The sequence below is a fragment of the Lontra canadensis genome, unplaced genomic scaffold (assembly GCF_010015895.1).
Source record: "Lontra canadensis isolate GAN:19392208 unplaced genomic scaffold, GSC_riverotter_1.0 scaffold2, whole genome shotgun sequence".
NCBI classification, from domain to species: Eukaryota; Metazoa; Chordata; class Mammalia; order Carnivora; family Mustelidae; genus Lontra; species Lontra canadensis.
In genome coordinates this window covers 12,859,785-12,871,659 of record NW_022630996.1, presented here as the reverse complement: position 1 = coordinate 12,871,659, position 11,875 = coordinate 12,859,785, and the positions used below count along the sequence as shown (strand labels likewise).

General features: G+C 43.5%; 1 protein-coding gene across 3 annotated transcripts in view; it reads right to left on the bottom strand.

Moving 5' to 3' along the window:
- Positions 1-7,189: 7,189 nt before the first annotated feature.
- CHCHD3 (coiled-coil-helix-coiled-coil-helix domain containing 3) overlaps positions 7,190-11,875 on the bottom strand; it is a 277,263-nt gene continuing 272,577 nt past the window's right edge. For 2 of the 3 annotated variants that reach the window (XM_032869047.1, XM_032869058.1), the window contains one exon: positions 7,190-7,939. In XM_032869047.1, the coding sequence (XP_032724938.1) occupies positions 7,916-7,939 (24 nt within the window). In that variant the 3' untranslated portion in view covers positions 7,190-7,915. Of the gene's footprint in view, positions 7,940-10,166; positions 10,234-11,875 lie in introns of all 3 variants that reach the window. The other variant, XM_032869054.1, reaches the window with a different exon arrangement.

The window sequence follows — 11,875 nt, the reverse complement described above, 5'->3', positions numbered from 1 at the left end:
GATCAGGCTCTGCATTTTTGGTAGGAATATCACAGAGGTGATGCTGTTATGTGTTTTCACTGCATCCCATCAGATCTTGATTTGCCTCATTCCTGGAATTAGAATGCTGGTGTTGGTTATGGTTTTTTTTACTATAAGGTTACTCTTTTTGTAATTCATAAATTGGGCGCCAATCTGAGACCATGTTTCTTAAAAAACTTCCACCCTGTTAATGTCCATTGATGTTTCTTGGGGGAATTATTACTGCGATTGTTGTCTAGTGATGATTTTATAATTCTGCCATTCCTTTTCCATTTATTAGTTTGGATTCTATCCTAAGAAAGAAGTATTTCCTTTTCCTCATCTACTCATCCAACATTTATGTTGTCAGTATGAACCCTACATATCTATGTTATTCCGTGGATTACTATCAGTATTTACTTTGATGGTTAAACAGTCCCAGATGTGAACGATGATATCCCTTTCAACGTGGCTCTGTCCTTTTGATATGTAACTGTCTTGTATTTTCCCTGTCCCAGCTCTGGAGTTAGTCATTTCTTTGGCAAGTTATGGTTCCTTTTAGCCCACTAAATGGTATTTAGAAACCAAGATCTGGGCACCTGTAATGCCCATTGCCATTAGGATGCTGTTGCTTCTTGGTCCTCCCAGAGACAGAGCTAAGGGATATATATGTATATATATATGAATATACATATAAATATACATACATATATATGTGCTTAGTTTATAAAATGGTATGAATATATACATGTAAACAGGCACCACACATTTATATCTGCACTTATTTTGGTACCTATATTTATATTTAAAACCACAATCGCAACAGTATCTCCAATTCCAAACCAACACCACAAGAGTTCATCTTACTTTTCTCCTCTTCTATATTTGTTTTTAATTCCTTCCTTTGACAGTAAGAAGCTGGCTCCCATCATCTTCACTGTAATTTATTTCCTCGGTCAGTGTCCTCTAGATGTAACCACTTTCCCATTGCTATGGCCATCATTCTTCTCCTACCAACACAGCCACCCTCCTCCAAGCACTCAGGCTCTGACAACACACTATAAAGTTCCTCTTCCAGGAATGCACACCCTTCCCCACCGTGTTCAGGCATCCCCATTGGGGCCACCATCACCCCAACCTCCAGCATGGAGGCCTACCTTGTGAGATCCCACCTAATGGCTTTTGGATTGAATTATTCAGGAAGAAAGAAAAGGCAGAGAGAAAGGAAGGCACTCAGCTACTTTAATTATTACTAGTGAACACTAACTTGGGATACTCCTTGCGGCTCATCAGAAAATAGAAGCCATCAGCAAAGAAATGACCTAACCATCTCATGACCAAACCCATAGCCTGCCTGCATCTATATTCATGAACTTGACCTTCCCGCCTATCACAAAGGACAAACTGTGCCTAAGACCTCTTGGCCTGCTTGCTCGGAAACTTTTCACTAAAATTTCTCCTCCCCTGGTTATTTCCATTGACATACAAAACAGGCTAAAATAGCCCATCTTAAAAAGAAGCCTCCCTAGAACCTCACAGCTCTTCCACCTACTTCTCCGCCTTTTAGTAAAACTTTTCAGAAGTACTGCCTCTCCTGTCTCCACTTCTCAAACCCAGCCTTTACTCAACTTCACTGTGACCAGGCTTTCATTATCAGAGTCACCAAAACTGCTTGTCAAGTAGCCTTCATGTCACTGAATCCATTGACTAAATCTGTCTTCCTCTTGTCCGGTCCATCGGAAGCATTTAACACAGCTGGGCATTCCCTCCTTCTTGAAACACTTTCTTCCCTTGGCCTCCAAGTCAGCCTTGGTCTGTCCCCCACCCCAATGGCCACTGTCCCATTCCTCTCCGCTCACCTCTCTCCTGAGAGCCATAGGGCTAGGTTGTCCGTTCACCCCCTGGGTAAGCACAGTCAGTGCCAAGGCCACACTGTATGCCTCAATCATGGCCACATTGATGACTCAATCTTATATCTACCCCCAGCGTTTTCCTAATAGCCTACTCAGCATTTCTACTAAGAACTGTAACTTACATATTAAATATGATCAAAACTGAACCCGATTCCTGCCCCACCCCACCCCGATCTTCCTAGTGTTGTATCTCAGCCCCAGTAAATGGAACCACTACTGAGTTAGCTGCTCAGGCAAATCTTGGGCTTTTTATACTTTTCCTCTCTTTCTCTCTCCCCCCACCTCCATCTAATGCAATAGTCAGTCTTATTGGGTCTACTTTTATCTATAGATGTCCTAAATCTGCTAACTTATCACCTTTTCCACTGCTACCACCCTAGTCCAAGTCAGCACCTCTGGCTTACATCGTTAATGTGATAGCTTCCTACTGTTCTCTCTCCCACCTTACCTAAACTTCAGATAATTCTTCACACAGCAGCCAGAGTCGTCTTTTAGAAATGTAAATTAGATAAAGCGGTGAACCATTCCCACCCCCGCCCCCCAAGCACCAAATCTTTCAATGGTTTTTAATCACACTCCGAATAAAGCTTAATTCTTACCATGGAGAAAGAGGTCCCTCCTGCTTGGACCCTGCCTGCCTCTCTGAACTCATCTCCCAATACTGTAATCTGCCTTTTTTTACTCCACTCAAGCTACAAGGACCTCTTTGCTGTTCCCTAAAACACACCAAACTTATTCTTACCTCAGGACCTCTGTGCTTACTATATTCTCCCCAACCTGGAATGCATTTCCCATTTACCTCCACCCCTGACAAGCCCCACGGCATCTCCCTGGACTCTCCAGTCCTCGCCCTGCTTTAATATTTGCGTAGCCATTGACTATTCCCTGACCTTATGCTTACTGTTCACTCCCCTCACACCCCGTTCAGTGGAAACTCTGAGAGGCTGGGGCTGGTCTATTGTGTTGACCAGTGTATCCCTGACCCCCTGAGACAGTGCCTGGGGCACAAGGTAGGCTCTGCTGCATCAAGGTGTGGGTGATTCAGGCAACGCCAATGTGGCCTGTTCCTGCGGCTGAAAGCCACCCCTCCCGGGTACAAGCGTGCAGGAGCGGAAGTTGTAAGTGGTTATACAAACTCGGGACAGTAACTTCTGCTGTTCCTGAAAAAGCATCACCTCCACGGGGATCCATAACTCGTTTTCTGCTTCTGTACAATAACGTCTTTCTAACTTTACAGATAAATTCATTTCCAGTGGAAGAGAACCACCTTCTGCCTTCGTTACTGAGATTGCCAAGTTCTGTGTTAAGCACCCGAGAGTGAGGAGTGGGAGCTCTTTTATTTTGGGTTCACATTTAACATGTGGCTCCTGCAGAGGCATTTTAAGAACACTGAGGTTGCTCAAAATTAACTCCCACCAGCAGGTGAGCCGACACCGTCTTCACCCTTGGCTAAGGCCGAGTTGCCGGTGCCGGCTCTGCAGTGTCTTCTAAGCCTGAAATACAGTCGTTGCCACTTCAGCTCTGCGTTGAATAGTATTTTCAACCACTTTGAAGACGAATTTGAGACTAGGGTGCACACTACCTCAGGGAGACGCAAAGCAAAACTAAAATTTGCAGACTGAACCGGTCTCTGGTTTGATGCTGATGGAGGAGAGAAACCTGTGGCTATGAGATGGAAAAAAATGTCTTTCCCTTGTCTCTGGGACTGCACGGGCAGCTAACAAGCAGGTGGTCCCAGGCGCTTGGCCCTCAACCCCTATTTTACATATTTGCCAGGGATGGGGACACAGAGAGAGCACAGGTTGTGCTGAGGCCACTGCCGAGACCTAGCAGCAAGCCTGGCCCGGGGACATACCTGGCAGGGAAGGGCACTGTGGAAGGCTCCCCAGCCCAGGCAGGGAGTTACTCTGGGTGGGGGGGGGGGGGGTTACCTGCGCCAGAACCATGTCTGGGAAGGAGAGCCGAGGCCAGAGCGGAGTGGTACCCTGCCACTTGGCCAGGGACCTCTGGCTGCCACATTTGCATTTAAAAGCTATTACAGAAATGTAATTTACTTTGAAGACAAGGTTATATCCCAGGCACACTGCTCTCTGAGCAAAGCGACAGTGACCGGGAGAGGAAGAGGAGAGACTATGTAGGGAACAAACAGGTGAGGGAAGTCGAACTTTTCTGCACAGGAAACTCTTTGATGTGTATGGAGGCCTCGCCTCGTCACACTCACCTCAAGAGGTTGAAGCATTTCATTAAATTGAGGTATAGCTATTTCCCACTTAGGGTTGACTTGGTTTGAGGGAATTTCAGGGACTGAAAACAGTTTCAGTTTTCGGTTTCTAACTTCCTTAATTGAAAAGCCATAAATATGGTGACCATATGTTTTGAATCTAAACTGGGTTTAATACTGGACTGTCCCATAAACACAGGGCATATTATCATGGTCTAAAGAAGGGTGTGGGTCTGGGGTGTCTGGCTGGCTCAGTTGCTAGAGCGTGTGACTCTTGATCTTCGGGGTCATGAGTTTGAGAGCCACACTGGGCGTCAGGCTAACTTCAAACAGTAAGGCGGCTGTGGGTGTATCTGGAAGGTTCAAGTCAACTGAAGGGAAAAGTGGAAGATTCTTTGATTTGGATGATGACTTTACTAAAGCTGGGGGAGAGGGGGCATGGTCCTGCCAGCAATACTGAGGCTGTAAAAAACCTGGACAGAGAGAGAGAGCATACAACATGAAATATAAAACACATACATACATTAGAGAAGGTATGATGAAAAACCCAAGAAGAAGGGACTTGCCCCGATCAGCAAGCACAGGGAAACCAGAGGAAGAGTCTAAGATTCTGTACAGGAGATAATGTCCTCAGCACCCCTGCAGTAATCCCTCCAAGGAGCCGGGGAAAGCCAGAGAAGGGGAAAGCAAAGAAATGGACGAAGACCTGGGGGAGTAGGGGAACAGAGCAGTGACAGAAAACAAATGAATTACTAACTCATTCAATGTACTAGCTTTTCAAGAATATTAACTCAGAACAGACTCCTAGTTTTCAGTTCACTTGGTCTGAACCACAATAAGTTACTGCTACCCTTTCAATTGTTCTTTATCAGCTCTAATTCTTACATCTTAAAAGGGTCAGATCCTACTGCTCACTGAAATGGGGGAAGAGAATTATCCTGTGGGTTTCTGGCAAAAGCAATTATACATGTGGGCTGAAAGATATCAAGCTAAGAACCACAGGTTCCTAGCTCGTAAGCCAGAGAAGCTAAGGCCATCTGGCTGCTTGTTCAGTTCGAAGCAGAATATAACTCAGAGCTGCTACAAAGTCTCTTTGGTTGACCAGCAGGCCACAAGCAGCTGGCTTTGAGCCGTCCACATTTGCTATTAATTATGATTAGCCATTAATTTTTTAAACCACCCCATGTGAGCGACTCTTCTGTAATAAATTACTGACTTTTCAAAGAGAGGACTTTGTACTGGTCTGATCCAGCTGTCTTCTAGAAGTTCCCCAGACATTTGCTTAGTGTGACCAGCTTTCAGGATACTGTATTCTTCTGGGTTTCAAAAGCTAACCTATTGTGGTTCAAGGTCTGCTCTACTTCATGGAGAAACTGATTGGAGCACGTCACTCTCATGAGACTCATAAATCACAAGTCTTCCCCGGCACTTGTCCTAAAGTTACCAGTGACCTGAACAGAGCTGTGATGTAGTCACCAGTGAGGTCTCCAAAGGTCGAGAAAAGGCACCATCTCACCCTTTTATTTCCCCAAGTGCCGTCTTTCCCCGTACCCATCACATTTATCAGAATGATAAATTAGTAACCTGACAAACCACCCCCCCAGTCTCATGTATCTAACCAGCTTGAAATGCCTGATGCTACAGTGCTGCATTTCTCTGCCAGCGACAAGACTGGCAGCCTGGGATGTGCCAAGTTCTTGGCTCTCAATTGCAAAACAAAACAGTCTAGGAGGGAATTTGTGAGTTAGCTGATTTGCAAACACTACAGCAAGTCACCGCGTAAACACTTGTTTTTGTGTACCTATTATTTCTGCCAGACAGTTACCTGGATGCCATCCTGACGCTGGCCAAATGTGCAGCTCAAGTTACCTTCCTCCTTCATTCCTACTTCAGTGAGCTCAGCTTATTTTGCACCATTAAAAAACAAAGATAAAAACAAACAAAAAAAAAACCCTTCATTAAACAGTAATCACAGAGCCTCTTGGTTAATTAAGGAAGGAGAGTTACCAAGGTCACTCAGAATCAACATCAGGTCTACAGGTGTGTCCAGAATGGTCCAGGAAGATGCCATTCGAATGGAGCCAACTCGGGAATTAGGAGGAATTAAGAAGGGGTTGGCTGAAATTTCCAAGCACAAATTCATCCTGATTCCTCTAAAGTAAAAGGGGAAGTGTGGGCAAGGTGGATAGGGTTTCCATGACCCCAACTCCAAATACCAGTCTACGGGATGATCACACGAACCAACGACAACATATACTGGGCCCGACTGAATGGACGTGGAAAGCATTTTGACTCCTCACCAAAAGCCTACGGCAGGTTCTTCAATTTTCCATCAACTGACGGTTGAAAAATCAGACGATCAGTATAGTTAGGGGACTTCTTAGTCCCAAAGTTGGTAAGAAGCAGAACACAAACTGAGTACAGATACTACTTATTCCAGAGGCTGTATTCTTAATCATTTTACTAAATTCTCTCTCTCTATATATATATCAAGATAAAAGTGGCATAAATCTTCTACATAACAAAAGATATTTAGAGGACATCACAGAGCACTGGCATTTTCTTCTCCATGTATATCTCAGAAAGAACTTTCCATTCATCTTCAGTGTGAACGCTAACTTCCAACTTACCAAATCCAGAGTTGAAGCACCAATCCTCTGGTAGAAAAACAAGTTATAATCAAGAAAATTCAGTAAAACTGGGAAGAGGAAAATCTGCAAGAGTTGATTTTTTTTTTTTTTTAACATTTTCGTAGTTTTGCAGGGTCAGACATTCCTAACCAAGCTTATCTAATCTAGTTCTTGCCCCAGGCAGGGTGACTTAAGTCATCCCAAAGACAGGAAGGTTCATGCAATTTGTAAAGATCTTTCTGAATCCTACCTAGCTGAGAGGCAAGTTGTAAGCATCTCATGCCTGTCTGAGGCTCTGCGAAGTGCTTTGGAGCTTTTTAGTGGAAAGGTACAGCACAGATGCAAATTAATAACAATATAAATCAACTCAATTCCCACATGCATAACCATCTAATCCAACGAAAGGAATACACGAGGCCCCAGGCTGCAATGCCAGTCTTCTTCGGAAAATATATTTATTATTGATAGTGAGTGCAGTAAAGATGTCAGTATTCATGATCGAGAAGAGGTTGTATAAGCCAAGGTTGCCTTTATGTTGATAAAAAATGCCTTATTTCACTTGTAATCATAAACATTATTCCAGTAAAAGAGGTACATTTTTCTCTCCTTTTTGTCTTACTTATATGATCACCATAATAAGTTAAAATGAAGTAGCTCTTATGTAGTCAGGGGAGAAAAGAAAAAAGAGAAAATCAACACACCAGAGCCCAGAAGACTGCACTGAGCCCTGCTGGGCTGAGATGGGAGGTTTGGTGCCCTCTCCCCAACCCCGTTCCAATTACCTTAGCCCCTATCCCAACCCCCAACCCCAGCTCTGTTGGAATGAAGATTCACCCAACCCTGGGGCTTGGTGAGAAGAGAAAGTTGAACAGAAAGTCAGGTAGGTGGAGAGGGCTGCCTCTCTCTTTTAATCATCGTGAACAGGGCTGACTAACACTGCAGTGTGTCCTTGCTGGCTGATACCTGATCTAGGCCTTGACTTTTCAAACTGCAGCCGATCAAACTGGGGTATGCTTCGGCTCAATCTGCTCTTTGGTGCTTCTCTTTAATCGTCTTCTCCTTAAATGGGTTACTTTCTTACTAGGAAAAAAAAAAAATGTTCCGCCTCTGGAATTAACGTTGAGGAGTTCTGCTTGTTCTAAAAGTTGACTTTATCCTCCTTTCTCAAGCATGCTCTGCAAGAGAAATAGAAAACATGAGTTTTACCAGCAGAAGGAGGGATCCCCAAAACGGTAATAACTATTTAGTACTATTTATGTTACTTTTCCAAGATCTACTCAAAAACACATAAAAGCTACATGCTTTTTGGTCTCAAAATATTATTACCTTTAATGAACACCATTGCTTAATCATGCATAATCTCTAAATGACCCCACCCCCACCCCTACCACCATTACGAAGCTGAACTCAAGAGTGAGCACAGCCTGGATCATAGTGGGGTGTGGACAGGCGTGCTGTCTCACTACCAGGGGCATTTGGAAATGTGTGTTAGTATTTCTGGTGGCCACAGGGACTGGGTGAGGCTCCTGCAAGGCAGCAGGGATGGGGGTGATGGGTGGAGGGTCGGGGGGAGTAAAGGTTAAATCCCCAAGACTCCAGGAGGGCAAGAATCTCTCCCAGAAACCTCTGCCCACTCCACGCAGAACACAGACGTTCATGAGCCTCTAATGCCGGACGGAGCTACAAAGACAAGTATCTATTCTGAAATTGCAAACATGGTCCCTACATCCTATTTAGTTCTTTATTTTTGTGACCGGGGGAAGGGGGTGGTAAATAGGAAGAGTTCTCAAGCATCAGGTTAAAACTCTATAACTAGCCAGGGCAGTGGATATACTCCTTCCATTCTCAGAAATCTTTAAAAGACAAAAGCGATGCTTTTCCCTTTAGTTTTAAATTATCCAGGAAGAGGAGACTAGTTTGCCTGCAGTTCACCTGTTTACACCTTCTTCCTTACAGCCCTTACAGCCACTCACATACCCAGCTCCTAACTGAGCTCCTACTAGGTAATCTCTGCACGGAGGGAAGTGCTTTGGGGAAACCAATACACAAGCCCGTGGAAAATTAAGGCATAATATAATGTATTAATTCGCTATTTTAAAAAACATACTTGCTAAATATATGTTAAAATTAATCTTACTGAATAAATAACATACACACCCAGTACAAAATTCAAGATAAACAAAAGAATATGGAGGAAAAAGTAATTTTTTTCCTCGCACCTGTTTCCCAGGTTCTTGGGTATCCTTGCAGAGAAGGTAATAGTTCAAAAGAGAAGTGGTTCTAACTCATTCATAGGAACAGAACTCTCTAGAACTGGAGTGGTCAGAGGAGGCCCCTAAAAGGACCTTTCAGACCATTTCGCTGAGTCTTTCAGACAGAAGGCAGGCCCAGGAGCAGGCTGGGGAGGGGTGAGGGCAGGAAGCAGCCACAAGGATTCAGATGTAGGAGCAAGCCCAGTATGTAAGGAGGGCAGAGGAGAAACATGGGCCTAACCAGAGGAAAGGGTGTACACCAAGGATCTAAAGAGCGCCCAAAAAGGGCCCAGAGTAAGAGCCCGTTGGCTTTCTGGAAAAAAAAAAAAAAACACCTGTTGGCCTCCAGAAAAAACCTGGGAATCCAACACATGTCTTCAAATAGGAAAAAATCATTTAGGAGGGTTACCCTGACCTCCTTGGCATAACGGGTCCAACAGATAAGAGTCTGGAGGAAAGAAGACCTGGGCAGAGGCAGATTAGGAATCAAGGGTGGGAATGAGAAATAGAGCCATAAAAGACATAGCTAGAAAAACAGAAGTGGTGAGACTTAAGGTATGGTGATCCTCAGTGAAAGGGAGAATAATGGTGGTGTCCCTGAGAGAAATAGAAAACTCAGGGGGAGGAGCCAGCCTGGGAATGAGGGAAAGGACTTAAATTGGGGGTTTATAAGAAATCCCAGGTGGAAAATGTCTAGAAGGAAGTTACAGCCTTGGGAAGAGATGTCAACATTGAGAGATAAAGATTTAAAGCCAAAGAAAAAGAAAAATGATTGAAATAGCAGAACAGAAAGAGTGGAATGACAACTAAGAGAGCGTGTTGGGTTACAAAAGCACAGGACAGGTAGATTATCCTAACTTATCCATGATTATAGGTTGCTAAGGAGTCTACGTCCATAGGGCACAAAAGACCAGATACAAAAGCAGGCCAACTAGTTTAGAGAGAACATATACAGAAATGGTCACAAAAGATGATAATTAGAAAAGCCAGGCGCATCTAGAGAAAACAGGAAAGACAAAGCAGATAAAGCAGAAGACTTTGCTCAGCAGAACTGTCTTACAGAGCAAACACCACGAAGTGAGGCTGCTCTCAAAACCATCATCCACATATGCTCTGTATTTATTGGAAAAAATAAAAATTGAGCACCTACGATGTAAGAGTCAGACCAGACCATGTCCCAGTATCATAGTGTCTCATTTATCCTCTTGTGGCTTGATCTGTGTGAGACAACAACCGTGGGTCCAATTATTTGGACAGGAAATGATGAAGTCCAGATATACAGATAATCTTACCACAACATTATATGTTAGTACAAAATAGAATCAGTATAAAGTAGATTTATACTCGGCCCATCTAAAGGCATTCAGTTATTAAAGAAAATCATAACCTTACGAGTGACGCCACTTTGCATTTTGAGAGTTAGATACCCACTACTTTCTTCAACATACCAATGGGAACTTTCAGCTATTACCTACCTGGTCAAGATTACCAGGCTGTGCCTCATTTTATAGTTTAGGTCCTATGGTTATGACAGCTATGTGACAATATGTAATTCTTTTCAAATGGTGCAAAATAATATGTACTGACCACAATATAATTAAAGCAATAAAGTGTTTTTTTAGAGTCCAGGGAATCTTTTTACTGTTCTTCTTTCTGTAACCCCAACCAAATATATTAAGGGTATATTTCCCAGCCAGATTATATAATGTTAAGAGTACCAGACTCTCTTTAATCTTCCAGAGAGACAAGGTAGGCCCTGGCCAGTCTGAAGATCAGTGGGCCAATCTAACGAAAAGACTAACAGGACACTTTTGAGCAAATGTAAAATACAGAGAAGTCACTGCATTCACAGAACAGCCTGCTACATGTATTAAAATTCTGATTTTCAGAGATAGCACAACAGTTCGGCTAATGCACGGGTGGCTCCTTGAAGACACAGAAACAAGGGAAGGCTTCAGGGCCAGCCAGTCTATACCCTTGTTGTAAACTGCACTCCATTGCTACCAAAGGGTGGCAGAGGTGATACAAATCCTCCTCACTTCAGTCAAAGACATTAATAAATACAATGTCACGTTGAATCCCCGCCCCCCCTAAAAAAAAAAGACTGGCAAGACACTCTGTTCTTACTATTCTAACTATGCAATAAAACATGCTTAAAACCCAGGCCCACTGACCTCTGGCTGGAGGGATCCTGTGGCCGGGAAAGGTCTGTGTCATTTAGTGTCACCTTATAGGTGGTTCTCCTACGGTCTCTGTACCGGTTCTGTAAGGAGCTGCTTTGGGGCTGAATTTCAACACTGCATAAATTTAACACTGCATAAATTAACACAGGAAATTCCCTGAAGAATCAGGGAGAAGATTTGCAAGTTATAAAAAATTGCTTCCTTCGTTTAAGGAACTGCTAACACTTAATCTTAATGTGGAGAAAGAAATTCCTTGCATCTACTCATCATTCACATATAGGGGCCTGCAGAAACCCCTTTTATGAACAGCCGGGTAAATTACCAAAAGGAGAGCACGGTCAGGCATCCGCACTGCTCTCTCCTCGAGTCTCTCTCGGATTCCGGCCACTGAGGAAGGAACAATGGGCGGCTCACACCGTCAGAGCAGGGCCTCTGGAGACCACAGATTGCCTGCCATTTCCACTTATTAAAATGATCTTCACTGTTTTCCTCAAATATTTTTGTTACACAGTAATCTCATCAACTCATTTTTGAATTGTGGCTTTCTTGAAGGAGTTAACTCTGATAGCCACGAGTCAGCTACTAGATGTCTCAATGTCTTTAATATATGTATAATAATAATATACATATAATATACATATATTAAAGACATTGAGACATCTAGTAGCTGACTCGT